This window comes from Lepidochelys olivacea (assembly GCF_965140295.1).
Source record: "Lepidochelys olivacea isolate rLepOli2 genome assembly, chromosome: 14".
Lineage (NCBI taxonomy): Eukaryota > Metazoa > Chordata > Testudines > Cheloniidae > Lepidochelys > Lepidochelys olivacea.
Genome location: NC_140424.1, coordinates 100,446 through 122,761, shown reverse-complemented (window position 1 = coordinate 122,761; position 22,316 = coordinate 100,446). Strand labels below are relative to the sequence as shown.

The following is a 22,316-nucleotide window of genomic DNA, read 5'->3' as shown; positions in this document are numbered from 1 at the left end:
GAAAATGACTTCAGAATTTAAATCAGAGTAAAGCCCAATATGTAGGGCCCTACCAAATTCAAAGTCCATTTTGGTCAATTTCATGGTCATAGGATTTAAAAAATTGTAAATGTCATGATTTCAGATATTTATATGTGAAATGTCAGGGTGCTGTAATTGTAGGGGTCCTGATCCCAAAAGGAGTTGTGGGGGGGGTGGTGGCGGCAAGGCTATTGTAGGAGGTTGCAGTACTGCTACCCTTACTTCTGCACTGCTGCTGGCTCTGAAGGCAGAGCCACTGCCAGCAGCAGTGCAGAAGTAAAGATGGCCTGGCATGGCGTGGTATGTTATTGCCACCCTTGCTTCTGCACTGCTGCCTGCAGAGCTGGGCACTTGGCCAACAACTGCTGCTCTCCAGATGCCCAACACTGAAGGCAGTGCAGAAGTAAGGATGGCAATAACATGCCCTCCCACCCCCAAAATAACCTTTCACCCCCACCCTCCTGCAACTCCTTTTTGGGTCAGGACCCCCCAATGTTTCCTCCATGGAATCTGCATAATATTGGGTAAAAGCACTCAAAAGACCAGATGTCAGGGGGGACACACCAGATTTCAGTCAGTGATATGTTTTTCATGGCCGTGAATTTGGTAGAGCCCTACCAATATGCTCCTTTATAAAGCTGAGAAATTATCTCAGCACAGCATGTGAACACCATTGGCTACTTGAGCCAACATCTTCTAAAGTGGCTATTGATATTGGTGTTTAATTTTCTGGTGACCAGCATGAGACAACTTCAACCTCTTCTGGTTGTCAAGAGCTAGGATGTATCTGTAGGTAGGTATGTACACACACACTCTCCTCCCCTCCTTATTTCGCGCCCCCCCCCATGAATGCCCTCCTTTTTGTACAGATTCAGGGCATTTGCTTTGATTTGAAACTTCTTTACTACACTGACTTTGCAAACAAATGGTTTGGCTGTTGCTCACACACTGAGTTATTATTTTGCCTTATTCTTTATTTTATTTGGCTTTTTAAAAAAGCAAAAGACAGAAATTTTAACAGCTCCATTTCCTCATTTGACAAGATTATTAGCACTGGTCCTGGAACACAGGCAGAAATGGACATTGAGTTTGACTGATGCATGAGTGCTTAATACAGAACTTTTAATTTATAGTTCTCTTAGAGTTACATAGTGAGTTATTTAAAGGTTTGCAATATCTGTCTGAGGGAGTGGTTGTTCAATTATTTTGGAATGGCAGATCAGCAGTCTGAAAGAGTTTGGAACAGAAGCCCATGTGTATGGGTTAGTACAATATATTTGTGTAGTAATTAAGTTGGAAGTAGTAATTTTAGGACAATGATTCACATCAGTTGTATGCATTCTTAAATTGTGAATGAAGTGTACATTTTTGAGGCATAAATTCACAGACTTTAAATTGTGACACTGTAAACTAGAGTTCTACTTCTATGCTGAAAAGTGACTGTGTAAAATGACACCATCTTACTCAACAGACCTCTTCCTGTATATTCAGTCATATCTGCTTTTGATCCTACAAGCACTTATGCATGTGAACAACTCTGTATACCTGGGTAGTCCCATGATCTTCAGAATGAGTAATCAAATGTGCATTAGTGTTTGCAGGATTTGAGCCTTTATTAGTATTTATTATTTGGCACTGATATTTTTTTATTTTTATTTTATTTTTTTTGGTGCTTCATAAAACACAGGATAAAGGCAGTCCCTGCTATGAAGAAGTTTGACAATTTTGTATACTATTTATTACTCTTAGGAGCACTGCAGAGTCAGGATAGCTGTAAGACATGGACTCCTAGTCCTTCTCATGTACCATCAGCACAGTTATGTACTGCACTCTAGTTACAGGTCCAGTAATTTCTACCTTTGCAAACATACTGAAAGCAATGGCATTTCAGTGGGGCTATGCAGGTGTCTTTAATAAGTTAGCCTTCAGCTGATTATGTACAAAGACAAAAAGGGCATGGATTGACTATCAGTTCCCAAGGTGAGTTTGTGATGCTGAGAAGTAAGGCATTTAGATACAATGGTGGTGGGTATGATGTAAAAACACAGGCATTAGGGGGAAAATCTGCTTATTTGTACATTAAGCACATTTGACAAATTAGTGAATGTCAGTAAGCTAAGAGATCCATGACATCTTGTTTACAGAATTACACTTTAAGGGTTCATGGAGTGATAGTTGGATTTATGGGTGTTCTTGAACTATAAATGTTTGTTAAAGAAAATAATTGACACATGCTTTTCTAGCTCTGTTGATATAAAGAAATCTACATCAACACTTGAGTGTATTGAGCCAGATTTATATTTGGGTCTCCAGTTAGTTTTGTTTCTGGAGGAGCGTAGGCTGCACATATTTGGTGGTAACATGCTCCATGTCTAGAAAGGAGTACTTCCTGTAATTCCCATTAGTATCCCAGATGATGTAATGATCAGCACTGCCTATCTTCAAAAGGAGCAGCATCCATAGGGTGGGTTTCAATACAGTTTAGTAATGTATTGTTCAGATGAGTATCTCAGTATATATTACTGTAGTTATCAGTGGAAGTGTCCCAATAAGATGGTGTGAAGGTAAATAGAGACAGGAAATGGGCTGATGTGGGACATGATGAACAGCTAGACAGCATAGAATTTGTGCCTGGGGTTTTATCAGATTGGGGGATGTTAAGAGACAGAAGGGGAATGATAGAAACTGGAAAACTGTTTCAAAGAACAGAAGTGAAGAATTCACCTCTCATGGCAGAAAGGAAGCCAGAATTGGCACAAAAAAGGCTCAAGTGGACATGGGGGAGTGACAAAGTTTTAGAGGTAGTTAGAAGGGGTTTGTGGATGGGACATCAGTGGTGGCCTTTGAGGATGATGATTTGTGTGAGTGAGAAGACCACTTTACAGACTGAACAGATTAGAGTTTGGATCTGGATAATTCTGGGAAACTATTGGAGTAAGTCATGAATTTTTAATTTCACATCTCGATTACAATAAAACTAATTCAGCAAAGTGTCTGAATAGAGGTAGATTCATGCTGTGTTGCAGGGAGGACTCCATAGACTTGAAAAGTGTCAGTAGGAGGAGGGTTGCTTTAAAGAGGGACGTCTAATGAAAATTAATTGATCTCTATAGAATCATAGAATATCAGGGTTGGAAGGGACCTCAGGAGGTCATCTAGTCCAACCTCCTGCTCAAAGCAGGACCAATCCCCAACTAAATCATCCCAGCCAGGGCTTTGTCAAGCCTGACCTTAAAAACTTCTAAGGAAGGAGATTCCACCACCTCCCTAGGTAGCCTATTCCAGTGCTTCACCACCCTCCTAGTGAAAATATTTTTCCTAATATCCAACCTAAACCTCCCCCACTGCAACTTGAGACCATTACTCCTTGTTCTGTCATCTGCTACCACTGAGAACAGTCTAGATCCATCCTCTTTGGAACCCCCTTTCAGGTAGTTGAAAGCAGCTATCAAATCCCCCCTCATTCTTCTCTTCCACAGACTAAACAATCCCAGTTCCCTCAGCCTCTCCTCATAAATCATATGTTCTAGTCCCCTAATAATTTTTGTTGCCCTCTGCTGGATATTTTCCAATTTTTCCACATCCTTCTTGTAGTGTGGGGCCCAAAACTGGACACAGTACTCCAGATGAGGCCTCGCCAATGCCGAATAGAGGGGAATGATCACATCCCTCGATCTGCTGGCAATGCCCCTACTTATACATCGCAAAATGCCATTGGCCTTCTTGGCAACAAGGGCACACTGTTGACTCATATCCAGCTTCTCATCCACTGTAACCCCTAGGTCCTTTTCTGCAGAAGTGCTGCCTAGCCATTTGGTCCCTAGTTTGTAGCAGTGCATGGGATTCTTCCGTCCTAAGTGCAGGACTCTGCACTTGTCCTTGTTGAACCTCATCATTTCTTTTGGCCCAATCCTCCAGTTTGTCTAGGGCCCTCTGTATCCTATCCCTACCCTCCAGCGTATCTACCTCTCCTCCCAGTTAGTGTCATCTGCAAACTTGCTGAGGGTGCAGTCCACACCATCCTCCAGATCATTAATAGGGGTCATAATTTCCCATGTGATTTTGGAGAAGTCAGTATCTCTGTTTCCATTCCCCATCTGTAAACTGGGGATAATACATTTTTCTGTTGTCCATTTAGGTTAAGATCTTCAGGATAGGTACCATCTCTTCTATCAACCTAGGGATTATATGCCTCCCATCACCATACTATTAAGCAACTTCCAATCTTTAATATACTAAACTTGGGTCTCCTAACTGTCAGGTTTGGCCCATCTTTCCTTTGCATTTGTATAGCACCAAGAAACACAATGGGGTCCTGAGCTCAACTGGTACTACTCTCAGTGCTACTCTAATGCTACTCATAAAAGATCCGCTTTCCTTTTGGTACCCACTGGGAACTGAGGCTTAGGCTCCTAAATCACTTAAGCCTTGGAACGCTGAGTGGCCCAATACCTAAATACCTTTAAAAATCTGTGCCCTAATCCCTGCACCATGGGATACTGCTACGCAGGCAATAAAAGATGTCAGGTTGACTTGCAAATCGTAAAACTGCTCTGCTTTAAAAATCTTTTATATTACAAAGCTTCTCCTTTTGGATACAGTAAGCCAACACTTCTTACACACCGACAGCATCCTGCATATTATTGTGAATAATCAGCTAATGTTCCATTGTATTTATTCCTGCACTGGTTTCTAAGGAAACAGGGCAGACATAATTTGGAGAGTGGAAGAATATAAAACCTTCCCATTCTCCCTTTTGGTTATTTTTATATATGATTAAACATGGATAATATTACTAAAGCAACAAGGAGTCTGGCATGCAATTCTTTAACAGGTGAAATTTAGTGTAAACATAACACATATGCATATAGGAATTGGTGGGCTGGATCAGACCAGCTTTCCTTGGAGATGGACATAAGCCTAGTTAGTCTGATGGTTGGTTTCTCTTCCCCCCCCCCCCTAAAAAATCTCTGACTACAGCCGGAAAGAAAAGGAGTTGAGTACTTGTGGCACCTTAGAGACTAACCAATTTATTTGAGCATAAGCTTTCATGAGCTACAGCTCACTTCATCGGATGTAGCTACTTCAGAGAAAGGTGCTTGAACCCCTGTAATGGACAATTTTTGAGTAACCTGCTGGTAGAGGATGTTTCATCCTCAATCTATCAGTTAGTTTAGTTCTTGTCTGTACTAGATTTTTTTTTTCCCTTAAAATGTCACTGCCATGGCTACCACCAGTGCTGCTCCTCTGGTGCTAGCAACAGTGGAAGAACTAGACAAGGGAACCAGTGGCCATTGAGATCTTAACACTGTGTTGTGACTATTGTTGAAAAGACGTTTTGGGTGAGACTAGTAAATCTCCTTTCTAACACACACTGTCCCTGATGGAAGGTATTTAATCTAGTAGACCGCTTTCTGTCTTTATCTGCTTTCTCTAAGTTTACAGAGATGAGGCTCACTGCTCCTAGTTTTTAGACTTCTAACATCAATTCATATTTAATATGGAGAATTAGCAATGGCTTAATATCAGTCTGTCTCACAGATCTGTGTGTGAATCCATCATTAGAGCAATTTTTAAAAAAATTGCTGTTTTATTTTGATCTCTAGTGCTATATACTTTGACACTTTTTTGCGGGGGGTGGGGGGGAAGAGTACATTGACTTTGCTGTTTCCCTATGGAACCTAAGGGCCTGATTTTTAGAAGTTCTGGGTATTTGCAGCTCTCTTGATTTCAGTTCAAGTTGTGGGTCTTCAGCAGCTATGAAAATCTATAATAGAAAACTAGCCTATTTTCAAAGACTGCTCCTTTTTGTAAGTGCACACACATGGTTAGCCAGCCTATGTAGACCAGGCCAAATAGTCTCTAAGGTGCCACAAGTCCTCCTTTTCTTTTTGCAAATACAGACTAACATGGCTGCTACTCTGAAACCTAAAAACTTGTGGCACCTATTTGTTAGTCTCTAAGGTGCCACAAGTCCTCCTTTTCTGAATAAGATAGTGAACCTGGTTTGGCCTGCTCTGCAAAGGCTAGATCACCACACAAGAGGAGGATTGATTGAGGGGCCCTGTCTGTTAGAAAATGAGCAGAGTTTCTGGAGCTGTCAGTTGTAAATGTGATTGTTTGCACAGGGGGTGCTGCTGCACCCCTTGGCTTGAAGTGGTTTCCAGTGTGGTTCAATGACCCTCAGCACCCCTGCTATACAAATTGTTCCAGCACCCCTAATTCTTTGCTGTTCTCTTTATACAAGTTGTATAATGTTAATGAGATCTGGAGGTATCCCATCAATCCATATGATGAGTCCCTATTACTTTGATAGAGCTACTGTAAATCTAATTTCTTCCGTGGCTGAAAAATCTACTTCCTGGAATGCTCCATTTCAGCCCATTGGTAGAGCAGCGACTTTCTATACTAAGCATGCAGTACAGCATGGATTGTAAACAATCAAGATCCTATCTAGAATAAAGCAAATGTAATAGCTACTGATTGCTGTTTGTATGTGGATTCCTTTCACAGTTGCTTTGTTTATACACAAAGAATTACATATCTTAATTAACCCATAGGTACTAATTTGCCATTAGTGTTGCACATATGAATATTAGAAAGTTGGTTCCTTGTGCTGACGGTGACTGGAAAGAGAGGCTGGTATTCTTTTTAACAGGCAGATCCAGGGTGTGTTGAGGTAACACGGGGGTGAATAATGGAGGCAGAGAGAGCTATTCTCTGGTAACTACATTAGCTTTGGGCGGTGTGGTGAGAGCGTGAATCCCCCGGTCATTCTAGGAGTCTGGTTTGTATGGCAAGGGCGTATCTGGTAATTACGGTAGCTCCCGTCTGCCTGAGTCACGTCCTCCACGTCTCAGTGCGGCCGGGCGCTCGAGTGTCAGCTGCGCCTCTGCTGAGCGCATTAGCGAGCGTCGCCTCCCGAGGGCTGCCCTGAGCCCGACGTGGAGCCTCCCCCAGCCGAGCCCCGCAGCAGCGCTCTGCCCCCTGCGCCAAGCTGCTGGGGCGGCAGCGGATCCCGGGGGCGGCCGGGGAAGCCGGGGCGCTGCGGCGTGAACTGGCGGCGGAGATGGTTTCGTGGGGCGCACGCGGGAAGGCAGCCGGGCCTCTCGCTTCCGCGAATGAAAACTGGGCCCTTTTCCACTCCTCCGCGGTGGGAGAAACTGCACGTCGCTGCTTCCGCCCATTCTCAGCCACCTTACAGGCTCCGTGGCCTCCCGCTGCAGGCGCACGTGCTTTGGGTTTCCTCTTACTGTTTCCTCTTTTCCTGTTCTTCGTTTCTGTACTGTTCTTTCTCAGAACTCCTGTGCTTGTTTTCTGTTCCTTATTTGCTCCTTGTTGACACCTCTCCCCATTCTTCATGAATCTCCCTTTCTTCCTGTAGCTCGCTGCCTAACACCGCTACCTCTCTAAAGGCTTCCTTTTGTCTCCTAAATAGTAGGATGGCTGTGTCCCCGAAAATGAGGACTTCTCCTGCTTTCAGTGATCTGTCCCTACAGACTTCAGAAAAATCCATTGTTCTGCCCTGTTTTTTGTAACCCAGGCAGACTGGAAGGAGCCACTGGTGCTGGCTGGTTAGGCCAGAAAAATGAATAGCATATTTGCTGGGAACATGTGTATCTCAAGGGGCTGCCCATCAGGATTGCCCTATCTCTGCTCTTCCCACATCAAGCCAGACTTTTGCTTGAGCTAGCCATCTCCACCCAGCAAAGTTAGATCTACATACAGACATCGTTCTGGGAACAGTGAGCCTTGCTCAGTCACATCTCCTCCATCCTCTGGAAGCTGCTGTCCCTGCATCAGCAGTGAACACTCGATTAGAGCAGGGCCAAGGCATCAGGGAGCCTCTGTTGAGAGAGCATGAGGGGGAGACAAAGGACTGACAGCGAATTTAAAAAAAAATAAAAATGAGTCTGACAGAGCGAGGGGAAGATCAGTTTAGGGTTGGAAGAGGAAAAAGGAGGGGAGCGATGAACAGAGGGAAGTATGGTGGGGGAAAAAGTAGTAACAGGATCAAAAATACAAATAAAAAATCTAGGAGAGTGTGGAGATCAGAGACAAGATGGGAGCATAGGAGGTTTTTCTTTTCTAAAGATGTTGGGCATCCAGAGAAGAAAGGGGCTGATACTGGGAGAAGAAGGTAAAAGGAATTGAGTGATAAGGATTATTTTCTTCTACCCTGCTTTTTACTGTAAATTGTTCAGCTTCCTTCCGAATGGAGAGAAGGTGAGGTGGGGATAGCTCAGCTTATGAGAGAGTACTTGAGACTTCTCCTTCCACCTCTTCCCCTATTGCCAAAGCCATGTGTAACAGTGCTTGGAGGGCCAGGCAGCCTAGTGGTTTGTGCACCTGACTTCCAGCCACTTGTTTCCTTGGTCAAGGTGCCTCAGTTTTTCAGACAGTGGGGGTAGGGAGACCCAGGCCCTCTCATTCCACCAGGTCCCTGGGTGAGTTGACCCCTGAACGGGGCATTCTAAGCATGGAGTCTAAGTCCACTGCCCTGGACTACTTCCTACCAGAGTCCTTTCAGTTTGGGGTGTGACCCCATTGTCCAGTTTACTGTTGTGGCTTGCCTCCAATGGTGCCCTCTCATGGATGTTGGGTGACACCCTGACACTGTCCCAGGCTCCTTCAGACATGCCAACTATAAGTTTGGTGAAGCCAAACCCCACAATGTCTCTGGCAACTGGATGATCACACCCCAAAGACTCCTAGGTCTCCTTCGCAGCATCCCTTTGCTGGTAGACAGAATATGCTCCCTTGTGGCTGTCAAGCGAGTGGCCCTTCTGATCAGATGGGGCAGTAGCTAGCTCCTGCCTCTTCACCAGTCAGCTCTGAACTGGGCCATACTCTCTCCTTTTTTACCCCACCCCAGGCCTGACATTGGCTGCAGATATAATGGGGCGGGGCTAGCTAGGCCCAAAGGCTGTCCTTAAGCTGTGCCTGCTGGTGGACTGTTTCTTCACTTCATCACACCCTGCTACACCCACCTCCCTGATCCAGTATGGCCGTTCTTGTGCATGGGTCAGACCAAAGGTCCATCTAGCTCAATATCCTATCTTCCGACAGTGGCCAATGCCAGGTGCTTCTGAGGGAATGAACAGGTAAATCATCAAGTGATCCATCCCCTATCACCCATTCCCATCTTTGGGCAAACAAGCTAGGGACACCATCTCTGCCCATCCTGGCTAATAGCCACTGATGGACCTGTCCTCCATGATAATCGCACACAATCTGTTCCCTTCACTGCTCTCTCTTACCATGTCATAAGTGTCCTTTATTTTCCATTTGAAGATCTGATCGTCCCTTCCTCTCCTCCTTAAATGTTCTGCCATAATCTGATGTTTGCCTTTGATAAAGGGGAGGTGAGGAGAAGTGCATATAGTGGTCCAGGATGGGTCTGTAGCTGCTTACAGGTGGCTCACATGTCAGATCACCACCTGCAGCACTGCTTGATTGAATCTTCTCTGGCACTCCCTGGATCTGATTTTACATGCAGAAGACCTGAAGACAGGAGGCCTTCAGTGGGTAAGGGAAGGGCTGGGTGGTAACATGTGACAGGCCTGGTTGCGAGTAGTACCTTAGCTCAGTCAAGTTGCTGTCTGTTTCACTGGCTCAACAGCCAGGCAAGCAGGGAAATAAAACTATTTCCAGGACCTGGCCTGTATTTTATTATTTTATTTATTTATTTTTAGTACAGCCTTCTTGTGTCAATGTTGGCACACAGGGCAGTAACAAGTCTCTTCCATCTGTCTGTCATTAGCAGCTGCTTCATGGTCTTGAGAGCAGCTGTTCTGCCCCCCCTTATAAGGAGCTTTCTTAAGGGTTAGAAAGCTCTAACTTGGTAACTTCTTGGGTCTCTTTGCTGGTAAAGTCTCTCAATCCAATACCTAGAGTCTTTCAAAGGCAATATTTTCAAAAGCCTCTCATTTTCTAACTTTTTAATAGATTTCCAACTCTCAGCCACATGTTAGCACTGAGATTATATTTAAATTAAAAATTCTCAGTTTTGTTTTGGTACTGTATATATTTGATTTCCATATGTTGTTGAGTGTAGTGAATGCTATGGATGCCTTTCTTAACTTTGATGTGACTTCTTTCTTGAGATCTGTTGGCTATTATGGTGCTACCCAGATAAATGAACTGTTCTACTTCCTTCAAGTTTTTGCCTTCCAGTATGATGTTACTGCTTGACATCTAGGTTTCAAGGATGTTTGTTTTGGCATAACTAATTTTGAGCCCTGCTTTGGCCTGCTTCTTTTTGCCAAGGTGACTGGCTTTGTAGCTTTTTGGGGGTGTTACTGAATGGAATGATATATTTGGCAAATGTTTAGTATGCCTAGACTTTGCTATCTACCCATGCTATGCCAGTGTTTGTGTTGCTAATACATTTCTTCATCAGCCAGTCTATGGCAATGCCAACCAACAGGAGAGATAGAATGCAGCTATGTTTCACACTGTGTCCAATTGAACCACACTGGTTGTTCACTTTTACAGCAGACTTTGTGTCACTATACATAGGTTTCAGAGTAACAGCCGTGTTAGTCTGTATTCGCAAAAAGAAAAGGAGTACTTGTGGCACCTTAGAGACTAACCAATTTATTTGAGCATGAGCTTTCGTGAGCTACAGCTCACTTCATCGGATGCATGTAGCTCACGAAAGCTCATGCTCAAATAAATTGGTTAGTCTCTAAGGTGCCACAAGTACTCCTTTTCTTTTTGCGTATACATAGGTTGATTATGTTGATGACTTTAGCTGGAACTTCATCAGACTGCAGAATATTCCACAATGCATGCCTATACAGATTGTCAAATGCCTTTGAAAATCAATTAAATTGATAAGGGGAGCCTGCCATTCTAGACATCCTTCTATGATGTCCTTAACATGAAAATCTGATCTTCCCCAGCTTTGTATCCACTGCCTTTTTCATCCCGTGTAGTACCACACTACAGAAAACTTTCCCTACAACACAGACTCCTCTCCAGTTTCTACAGTCATTAGGATTACTGTTTTTGGGTATTCTGACAATTATCCCATGTTTTCACTGGCCACAAGGGGTCTCTTTTTTTCCTAAACTTTCTTGAACAGCTTTGCCAATTTTGTTAGGGTGTTAGTGTCCAGTGCTTTTAGCATTGCTGCTGTGATTTTTATCATTCATTTCCCAACACTTTGTTTCATGTTTTTGACTCCTGCCTGGCATATATGTTGGACCAATGTTAATGTCAAGTTGATCAGGTTTGCCTGTTTAACTGAACTCTGATGGTGAGGTAGGGCTTGTCTGAGGACTTATTTGAAATGTTCCACGCATCCTGTTGTTCTGTTCTACTTCAGTTGTAAGCATTTTTCCATCTTTATTTTTTTCATTGGCTCATTTCATGTTTTGAAATTTCCACACAGGGCTTTAGTCAATTGGTAAACAACTCTGTGGTTTCCTATCATAGCAGCCGTTTCACCTTCAGCTGCTAGGTCAGGAGTGGGCAAACTACAGCCTGCAGGCCACATCCAGCCCGTCAAACCATTTAATCCAGCCCTTAGTTCCAGCCGGGGAGCGGGGTCGGGGGTTTGCCCCACTCCAGCCGGGGAGCAGGGTTGGGGGCTTGCTCTGCTCCGCACGGCTCCCAGGAAGCAGCCAGCGTGAAACCGCCCCCCGCCCCCCCCCCGGCTCTTATGTAGTACATGGAGGCATGGCCAGGTGGCTCTGTGCGCTGCCCCATCTGCAGGCGCTTCCATTGGCCATGGTTCCTGGTCAATGGGAGCTGCAGGGGTTGCAGCTGTGCCTAAGGGCTGGAGTGGGGAGCTGCTTGCAGTAAGCGCTGCCTGGAGCCTGCACCCCTGAGCCCCCAGCACCCCCCAATCCCCTGCCACTGCTCTGATCACTCTCCTGCCCTCTGAACCCATTGATCCCAGCCCAAAGCCCTCACACCCCTCCCCTGTATCCCAAACCCCTGCCCAGCCCTGATCCCCCTCCGAGCCCCTCAGTCCCAGCCTGGAGCACCCTCCTGCACCCCAAACCCCTCATCCCTGGCCCCACCCCAGAGCCCTCACCCCCTGCACCCCAACCCTCCCACATGCTGAACTCCTCGTTTCTGGCCACACCCTGGATCCCATACCCCCAGCCAGAGCCCTCACCCCCCTCCACATCCCTACCCCCAATTTTGTGAGCATTCATGGCCCACCATACAATTTCCATACCCCACCCCTGAGCTAGGTCTTCAACGTATCTCCATTTATTTTTCATTGTGTTTTTCACTGCTTTGTTTGCTTTCTTGTACTTCAACTAAATATGGGAAAAAGTAAAAGGAGTTTGGGACTTTTCCCTTCAGTGCTTTTCTTCTAGGAGATACCACATCTCTTGGTTTATCCAATTCTTGCTTTGTCTATTTTCATATCTGTGATGGCTGCTGCTTGAATCACCATCTCTGAGCATGTCCCATTTTTCTTCAGTGTTGGTAAATATTAATATTTTATATTAAACACTCATGATTTCTTGGCTAAACATCTCAGAATCTTATCTGGGTTAGCCACAGGTGCTGGCTAAACAACATTAAAGAGGGTTTTATTTGGGATAAATTAATGTCATTATCCTGCGAGGCTTGTACTTTATTTTCCATTCTGTTTTTACTCTGAACTTTCAGCTTACCAACTCCACACTAGGGTCAGCTGAAGTTTTCTGCAGTGAGTTAGTGTGGTGTTAAATAATAGATTGTGTCCTTTTAACTCTAAACTTGTGATGCTTTGGGAAATGTCAAGGAAAGGAACCACTTGTAACGGATATTGGGCACGTGTTTCTGAGGTTAATCAAATTAATAATCTATTGAAGGATGCTTTTAGAGTAATTCTTGATAAGCTAGCTCAATGGTCTCCAACCTTTTTATGCTCAAAATCACTTTTTGAATTTAAGGGCAACCCAGGATCTACCTCTCCCCTTCCCCAAAGCCCCGCCCTGCTGTCCCCCACCCTCATTCACTTTCACTGGGCTGGGGTTGGAGTTCAGGAGGGGGTGTGGGCTCTGGGCTGAGCCTGGGGCAGGGGCTTAGGGTGCAAGCTCTGGGAGGGGATCAGGGCTGCGGCTTGGGGTGCAGGAGGAGATATGGGATGCTGGCTCTGGGAGGGCTGGGGGCTGGGATATGGCCTCCCACTGGGCAGTATTTACCTCTGGCAGCTCCTAGTTGGCAGTGCAGCGCTGCACTGCCAAGGCAGGCTCCCTGCCTATCCCGGCCCCATGCTGCTCCCAGAAGGGGCCAATGCACCCCTGTGGCCCCTGGGGACAGAGGGGGGCCACGTGGCTCCACACGCTGCCCCTCTGCAAGCACCAACCCCACAGCTCCCATTGACCACAGCTCCCTGTTCCCAGCCAATGGGAGCTTTGGGGGTGGTGCTTGCAGGCAGGAGCAGTGCTCAGAGGGAGACCCCTCCCTGTTTTTCCTCCCACCACCACCACAGGGCTGTGCCCGGGAGGGCGTGGGGCCAGGGCACACAGGGAGCCTGTCTTAGCTGCAGCCATGCTGCACTGCTAGAGATTGCGATCAGCTGGGAGATCCTCTAGAATCGATCAGCTGATTGCAATCAACTGGTTGGTGACCACTGCCTTAGTTCAAGTTGAAATTTCATGCAGTATTCTTACTTTCAGTTCTGTACTGTTGATTTTCTTTGCTACTTTCTGTTTAAAGTTGATCTTTCTCCGTTTTAATTTCAGTTTGGCAATGGAAAAATTGTTTGGTTGTTTTGTTTTGTTTTTCTGATGTCATTGCTTGAAATGCTCTTGCATCCTGGACAGATGAACTGTATCTTGAGCTGATGCAAATGTGATCAGTCTGGTGTGTTTGCCATCTGGTGAATTCCATGTTTCTCTATATATGTCTTTGAGGGAACAAGGTGCTTGCAAGGAGGTTAGACACCAAGCACAATTCAGTGAGTCTCATCATTTTGATTAATGATTCCCAATCTATGCTGCCCCAGTGCTCTTTCCATTCATTGGTTCTCACATCCTACTTTATCATTAGTCACCCATCACAAGGAGTAAATCATGTTTTGGTGTCCCATCTTTTGGGGGCTACTTACCTATTTGTCCCTCTAGCTCAGAGGCCATTGACCCACAGCAAAAATCAGTTGGGGGCCCACATACCACCTCGGGGGTGGGTGGGCTGGGGACTTAACACAGGCTCTGGGGTGGGGCCAGAAATGGGTGCAGGAGGGGGCTCTGGGCTGAGGCCAAGAGGCTTGGGGTGCACAAGCTGGCTCAGGGCTGGGGTAGGGGATTGGGGTGCAGGAGGCTCTGGCTGGTGGTGCAGGCTCTGGGGTGGGGCTGGGGATGAGGGGTTTAGGATGCAGAAGTGGGCTCAGGGCTGGGGCAGGGAATTGGGGTGTAGGAGGGGGTGTGACTCCAGTAGGGGGTGTGGGCTCTGGGGATGGGATGGGGTTGCGGTGCAGGGGGAGGTTTGGGGTGCAGTCTCTGGGTAGGAGCCTGGGTGCAGGAGGGGGCTCAGGGCTGGGTGCTGGAGGGAGTGTGGGGTGTAGGCTCCAGCTGGGAGGCACTTCCCTTGAGTGGCTCCTGGTTGGCAGTGCAACAGGGCTAAGGCAGGCTCCCTGCCTGCCCTGCTCAGCTCTGCTCCCTGAAATGGCCGGCATATCCGGCCTCTAGGCAGAGGGGCCTGGCAGCTCCCATTGGCCACAGATCCCAGCCAATTGGAGCTGCAGAGCCAGTGCTGGGGGCAGTGCGCGGTGCTTCCCTGATCGCCCCTCCACCTAGGGGCCGCAGGGATGAGCTGGTGCTCGTGGCTCCAACCCTGCAGGGCAGTGCCGAGGCTCAGGGTGTCCAGCCCACAGTGCAGAGACTTGCTGCAGGCTAGATGAAAAGAAGCAGTGAGCCAGCAGTTCCCACACCCCTGCTCTAGGTGGTAGTAATGCCCTTGGGTTCTGCCTGCTAACCTCCTGATCCATATGGAAACTGACTCTTGGAACACAGGTAAGTATTTAACAAATTGTTAAAGGTGTGAGTTTAGACACTGGAGCTCTGTTTAGCAGAGTCATGGTGGCGTAACCTGACCAGCAGACAGCCCCAACAAATTGGGGGGGTGGGGGGGGAGAGTGTGTTAAAGCAATTGACCAATCAATACATAGCCATGTGAACTCTTGATTGGTTACTTTGTTTACCTAACACGGCCTGAACTGTTAGGTTAAACTAATCAACCAGCCAAGAACTGTTTTTAGGTAAACAGGTATGTTTCACATGAATCATAACCATAAGTAAGATCCTGAGATCTGCATACCTCAGGCCAGGAGTCTCTTCTGCTTATGTGCAGACTTCAAGGTTACACAGCGGACAGTGTGATTTGACCGCTCTAGGCTGCATTTACTCTGTTGGCCGTGTCCTGGCAGTGCAGCCTGCATTCCACTGCTTTTCTTTTCTTTCCTTTCCTAACAACTGGGCCTGGCTTAGGTTACCCCTGTCTTTCAGGCATCATAGCTATCATTGGCTCACCAGTCCTCAAAGGAGGCTATTCCTATGGTTATACTTCATTTCAGGGCCTATTTACAAGTTTCTTATCATACTTATAATTTGCTGAACAAGTTCATTTCAATTCTCATTTTCTCTTGAACACTTCACAATCTTAAAATACATTATTTTGGTTCAAAAACACATGAAAAGCGTAGGTTTCAGAGTAGCAGCCGTGTTAGTCTGTATTCGCAAAAAGAAAAGGAGTACTTGTGGCACCTTAGAGACTAACCAATTTATTTGAGCATAAGCTTTTGTGCATCCAATGAAGTGAGCTGTAGCTCACAAAAGCTCATGCTCAAATTGGTTAGTCTCTAAGGTGCCACAAGTATCCTTTTCTTTTTATGAAAAGCATAATTGACAAACAATTTGTAGTCTACATAATACAACTATAGGATGTAACATTACATTCAGAACTCCCTTCGTGGTAGGTGACCATCCCATAACCGATTCACATCAACTATGCTGTCCAATTTTTAATAATTTTAATAACTTTAATAAATTTAATAATTTCAGCTTGTTTCACAGTTTTTCCATTAACCATATTCAGTTTTACCTCAATATCTTCAATACACTTCAGAGGCATTTATAGACCTTATCTTTATCCTCATCACTGTATTCCTCTGTCAGAGCATAGCACTGTATGATTGACATCTTTAGGAATCTGGTTTGGAATCTGACATATGAGGCATTGGTTGATAGGTGATTCTCTCTTTCCCTTCCCCACCCCCCATCTGTCTGAATGAGTGCTGCTACTCCTGAACGTTCAGGTGGCACTGCAACCTGAATAGATTAGATGTTTCTTCTCTTGCTTGAAGCACTTCTTATTCCCACCTGTTAGTCTGTTCTCACTGATGCCCAGGATTTCAAGGTCATAGTTGTCCATCTCCCTCACGGTCTGTGAGACCTTTGATGTTTAGAACATTGTCCTCTTGTTCCAGTAACTGACTTTGAAGTGTTTTCTTGCTGCCAAGTTCAAACTTTTTGGGGTCCTGACTTCCAGAGACTGCTTTCGCTAGGAACCTTCATGCAGCACAACTTGGGTCAGCAGCATTCTCTGCTGAGCTTCCATTTTTACCAGAATGGTAGCCTGGTTCCATTTCTGTCACCAATGAGGTGTTTTTTTTAGATAGAAGGCTGGGGGGGAGAAAACTACAAAAGTTTTATAAAAATGAAATACCAAAACACACTGACTCACTATGTAGCATTCTTATCCCTCATATAGTGAGGCAAAACCAAAGAAGCGGGAATACCTGTATTCCACCTACAGTATGAATGCAATGAACAGTTCTGGTAGTTGGGCTTCTGCCCTTGCAACTGTGGATCAGAATAAGTTTACAGGTACATGCTGGTCCTGATGTGAGTGAGCAGCTTGCACAAAGTGTGCACAGATGGATGGATGCTCATGTTTCTGCAGAGAATAAATATTCTTTCAGCTAAGCATAGAATTCCTGATTTTTTTGGGACTGGGAGTGTTACAGTATTGCTGCAACTGATATGTGTATCTCTTGTTTGCATAATGGGTATTGAATGCTTCACTCTGATAGGCTTATCCTTGGCAAAGTCTCCTGTGGCCTAATTCTAATCTCAGTGTAACTGAGAAGAGAATTTGGCCCTTAGGCTCTGCCAGTGCATGCAAGAATAAAACATGACAGAGTGGTTTGGGCATAAATTTGAGGGTTTTGGCAGCTGGTTTTGGGGAAGAACTTGGAGCTATACTGTGTAAAAAGCAAGGCACTGATCTGTTGGCAGAAACTTTAATTGGCAGGTGGACTGTATGTGAAGGGAAATCACTAGCTTCTTCCTAGATAGAGTGCATGTTTTACAGTGTTTTCTTGGATTGAAAGCAAAACATCTTCTTAACACAGAAGCAACTGAAAAAGGTTCCCTCTCTTGTTAGACAGAGAGTCAACTACTCCATTATTCATACTTCCATTGTTTATCCTTGTAGCAGTTTGACTAAATGGAGTTGGAAACAGAATAACGCTTTGACAGAATTCTTTATTTTTTCTAGACTGAGTTAGTGTGCTACCATTTAACAGTGATAAGTTAACGATCCATCTGCCTCTGTGCGGCTTTTCAGATGGATATTTTAGTGACTAAATTATGTCAGTTTACAGAGGATTACCCTTAAAAGAGCTTTGAAAATTCGCCAAAGAAACCGTACAGGCACACACGAAACCATATCTACAGGAAATAGTAGTGACTTGTCTGTGATAGGAAAAGTTGTTGTGTTTTTGTTTTTTGTTTTAAATTGGGTATCCAGATCCTACAGCACATTGGGGAGGGAGAGAAGATAGAAAGTCTGTTACGAATGACAGAAAGTAAACTTGAATTCCTGTAAAAATGTCATGATGGAAACAACTCCCCCCCCCCCCCCGCAGTAACTTCACTCCACATGCACACCAAAGTCCTGAAGACGCTGGAAGCAGGAAGCTAAATTATCTAGTGCAGAGGTGGGCAAACTACAGCCCACAGGCCACATCTGGCCCACGGGACCATCCTGCCTAGCCCTTGAGCTCCCGGCTGGGGAGGCTAGGCCCTGGCCCCTCCCCTGCTGTCCCTCCCTCCCCCGCAGCCTCAGCTCTCCATGCCGCCAGCGCTCTGGGCGGCCAGGCTGTGAGCTCCTGCCGGGCAGCATGGCAGGCTCCGGTTGGGCAGTGCAGCTGCCAGTCCTGCCACTCTGAGTGGAATGGTAAGGGGGCAGGGAGTGGGGGGGTTGGATTAAGGGGCAGGGAGTTCCAGGGGGCAGTCAAAGAACAGGGAGCAGGCAGCAGTTGGATGGGGTGGAGGTTCTGCGGGGAGCAGTCAGGGGCTGTTGGATACGTGTGGGAGTCTCAGGCAGCCTGTCAGGGGACAGGGAGCGGTTGGATAGGCCTGGGAGTCCCGGGGGGCCTGTCAGGGGGTGCGGGTGTGGATAGGGGTCAGGGGACAAGGAGCAGGGGTGATTGGATAAGGGGTGGGGACCTGGGGGGGGAGGGAGTTAGGGGCAGGGGGTCCCGGGAGGGGGCAGTTAGGGGACAAGGAGCAGGGGGGGGTTGGATGGGTCTGCGGTTCTGAGGGGGGCAGTCAGGGGTAGGAAGTGGGAGGCGGTGGATGGGGGTGGGGCCCAGGCTGTTTTGGGAGGCACAGCCTTCCCTATCCAGCTCGCCGTATAGTTTCACAACCCCGATGTGGCCCTCAGGCCAAAAAGTTTGCCCACCCTGATCTAGCAGATGTACTGGAAATACAATCCAACTTTGGCTATTTGGTCAAGAAGAATATTTTGGTAAAAACCTGTATGATTAATGAAATATTCCAAATCACCTAATCTTATGACAAAATAAATGAATGGCAACATATTTACTGCAACAAAATGGTGTATAGTTTTATGTAGCAAAATGTATTAAACCAACAAGTTTAAATACATTAATGAATTTTAACTTGCTGTGCAAAATTAATTCTCAGTAAAGTCAACATGAGTGAAGAGACTATATGTACCCCAGTTAGGAAGCTGGGCATGCACCGGAATTTAAATTTCATTGCTTTTGAAGGGGCTCTGGGCTGGAGGAGTTCTGGGCCCGCACTGATTATTGCGGGGGGGGGGGGGGGAGGAGTGTGCCCCTGCTTGCCCCCCATTGTGCATGCCCCTGAGTGACATACATCTTTGGTATACTAGTATCTCAGGAACTTTTTTGGACACGAGATATACTGATTTCTCAGTGTGTGGTTATATTTAATGCCTTGTTCTGCCTTTCTCTTCTAGATTAGAGAGCCCTTTATTACCCATGCAGGTACTTATACGCTGTTATCAAGTAATGTATCAATCTTTTTCTGATAAAATAAACTGATTGAATCCTTTAAGCCTCTCACTACAAGGCATTTTGTTTGTTTTCTTCCGCAAATGATTTAATTTTTCAGTTTATATTCCAGGTGGAAATTCCATTCCAAAATTTCAAAGTTAAGTGTGTAAGATAAATGTGCTGAATTTGTACTACTGTGTTTAAGTTTTAGTTTAAGTTTAAGTGTTTGCAGGATCAGGCCCTTATTTTCTAAATAGAAGTGACTAAACATTGAAAAGGTACTGAGGAAGCACATACTGTACCTTTAAAAATATTGGCCTCCATGTTTTAAAGTACATTTACTTTCTTGGGGTTTTATGCTTCACAGCCTGTTGGTTGTATTCTGGTTTTAGGTTCTAGATCCACAACTTCCTGAACACCAAGTATTTGTTGCAATTGAACTTCCAAAAAAGGAATGGGGGGGAGAGAACCAAAAAAAAACTGTGGTGCTAGCTTTTTCCTTAAAGAACAGACCTGTGAAATAGATCAGTGATGATCACTGCCAGATTTATTTCTGGAACGTGAATGTGAAACTCTTTCTTCTAAGTAGCAGAGTGCTAGTCTAAATGTCATAGAAAGGACACTCATTTCAGACTAAGAATGATCATGTATTCAGCATGCAGCTGTCTAGACAGCAAATCTGCACCAAAAAGATAGCTATGTCAACACACTCTGGTTTTGAAGTGCATTTATCAGGAATAAGGCATGGTGAGCCAAGTACATAATGCATCAAAAATCACTGTCTGATCTTTCATAAGAGAACAGAAGTATTGCTTAGTAATGGGAATCTTATCTCTCTGGCATGCAGATTCCTTCACCACTTCAGATGTCCTTTGCATGGTAGGGTGATTTGGTGGGTTGGCGATTTTTTTTTGGGTGATATGTCCAAATAAGTAGTCCACCCCTTCTGGGGTAGCAAAAGTCTGAACAAATATAAATCTGTTTTCCACCCAGTATATTCATTTAGTCACAGAACTCCCTTTGGGGGTGGGGCCTTATCTTCTCCATTTTCCTGGAGTGTAACACTACTTCATTCGGTCTCTCCCTCTGGTCTAAGGCTTCCTCTTTTTAAGCTCCACCATGCTCTACCATGGCTGGAGGCATTTCCACACCTCTTCTGTATGGTGTATGATTTTTGAAAGCTATAGATTATACATTATGCCCCAAAATCAAGAGACTTTTTTTAAAGTTGGGTTTTATTTGCCTTCTGGGTTTTGAGCTGTTAAGCTTTTTGTTTTCAAGCTTCTCTCTGCAATTATGAAAGCTATAAACTTACTTTTTGAAATTAAAAGTTGAGATTCTGACATTCATTTGATTCCCAGAACTGTGGCTTTAAGAAAAACACTAGCTATCACGTGACTCAATAAATTCTAGACGGTTGGCAACCCTCCCTCTATTTTAGGCTCTCTGTAGCTGCTGTCCACTCCACCCAAAAAATAATTCCTGCTTCACTTATCTCCAAAGCACTTGCTTGCCATCCTTCTAGGCCTCCTCCCCAACCCTTTCCTCAATCTTCTTCCAGATAGGTTTCCTCAAGAGCCTTCTCCATCAGCTCCCTTCTATGGGTTTCTTACTTGGGTCTCCCTCATGCTGAGTGGAGCATAATAGCCCTGCCCCTCTTTCCTTTTCCTTTCCTACCCTCCCCTTCCCTTTTTTGTAGACTTCTGTCATATGACTCTTCATGCAACTACAAGTCCCAGAATGCCTATCCTTAAAGAAACCAGGGGCCAATAAAAGATGTTACCTCACCCACCTCGTCTCTCTAATATACTGCGACTAACACAGGTACAGCTATACTGCATGTCCTTAAAGAGTCAGAATAGGATGGGCTGGACCTATGCCTGCCTTTAAAAGAATAACTTGCCCTGTGACACCCCCCCCCACACACACACACAACTCCTTCTGTGGGAAAGCTATTTAGGGCTAGAAAGTTTCAATGTATTGTTTTAGCATGATACTAAATGCAGGAGTCTGAACACTTCCTCAGGCTGAGCTAGTTTCCATCTTTAGCTTTGTTATCTTGAATTTTGTGAAGTGCAACTGATAGTATACATTGTAGCTTATCTGACATTTAACATTAAAATTATGACAAATTTTGAGTTAAGAAGGTTATTGTGTCTTCAGGATAATTTGCTGGCATAACTTATTTTGTTAGACCCTCATGCCATATTTTGAGCACTCGTGCCAAATATTATGTAAGATCGTATGCCACTTACCCCAAGCAGGTCCATATAATGCAATAATACCATATAATAAGATAGATATAGTTTTAGAGGGACTTTCCCTTGACAGTGGGGATTCTGACAGTTCACCTGAATGGAAATCTATTTGTGACCAAAAAAACCCAAAACCAAAACAAACCTTAAATGGGCGCTAATGCATTCTAATTAATTTAATGAACCACTGAGGTACCACAAGTATTCTAGCAAGAGGCTCCCACAAAAAGTCTGTCCCCCTTTCCAGTGATTAAACCCAATGTATGAGGGAGGAGGGTAGAATTCTGCAGAGTATGGGCAGAGGGACTGAATTATCTATGTTTTTTTTCCTATTTAAGCAAAATTCCTTATCACAACCATAACTAAGGAGGGAGACAGCATCACTAGGCAAACTTTTATTACAGGGGTCTCAAACACACGGCCTGTGGAGTTATTTCCTGTGGCCCACCATAGGTGCCAACTCCACTAGCAGCCAGGCTCCCCTCCCCCCGGCCCACCGAGCGCGCTGCTCCTCCGCCTACCTCCCAGTACTTCCTGCTGCCAAACAGCTGTTTGGTGGTGCTTAGGACTTTCCGGGAGGGAGTGGGGAGGAGCAGGGACATGGAGAAGAGGTGGGGCCGGGGCAGGGATTGGAATAGGGGCAGGGAGGGCGCAGAGTTGGGGCAGGGACTTTGGGGAAGGGGTTGGAATGGGGGCTGGGAAGAGGCAGGGCTGGGGCAGGGCCTCATGGAAGGGGTGGAGTGGGGGTGGGGCAGGGGGTG

The 22,316-nt window shown here is 45.5% G+C and overlaps 1 protein-coding gene across 4 annotated transcripts in view; it reads left to right on the top strand.

Moving 5' to 3' along the window:
• SLC16A3 (solute carrier family 16 member 3) overlaps window positions 1–22,316 on the top strand; it is a 36,437-nt gene that overhangs the window by 1,528 nt on the left and 12,593 nt on the right. The window contains exon 1 of one of the 4 annotated variants that reach the window (XM_084647182.1): window positions 9,338–9,549. The exons of 2 other annotated variants lie outside the window; for them this stretch is intronic. In XM_084647182.1, the coding sequence (XP_084503308.1) occupies window positions 9,345–9,549 (205 nt within the window). In that variant the 5' untranslated portion in view covers window positions 9,338–9,344. Of the gene's footprint in view, window positions 1–9,337; window positions 9,550–20,687; window positions 21,125–22,316 lie in introns of those variants that run through there. One more of the 4 variants, XM_084647185.1, reaches the window with a different exon arrangement.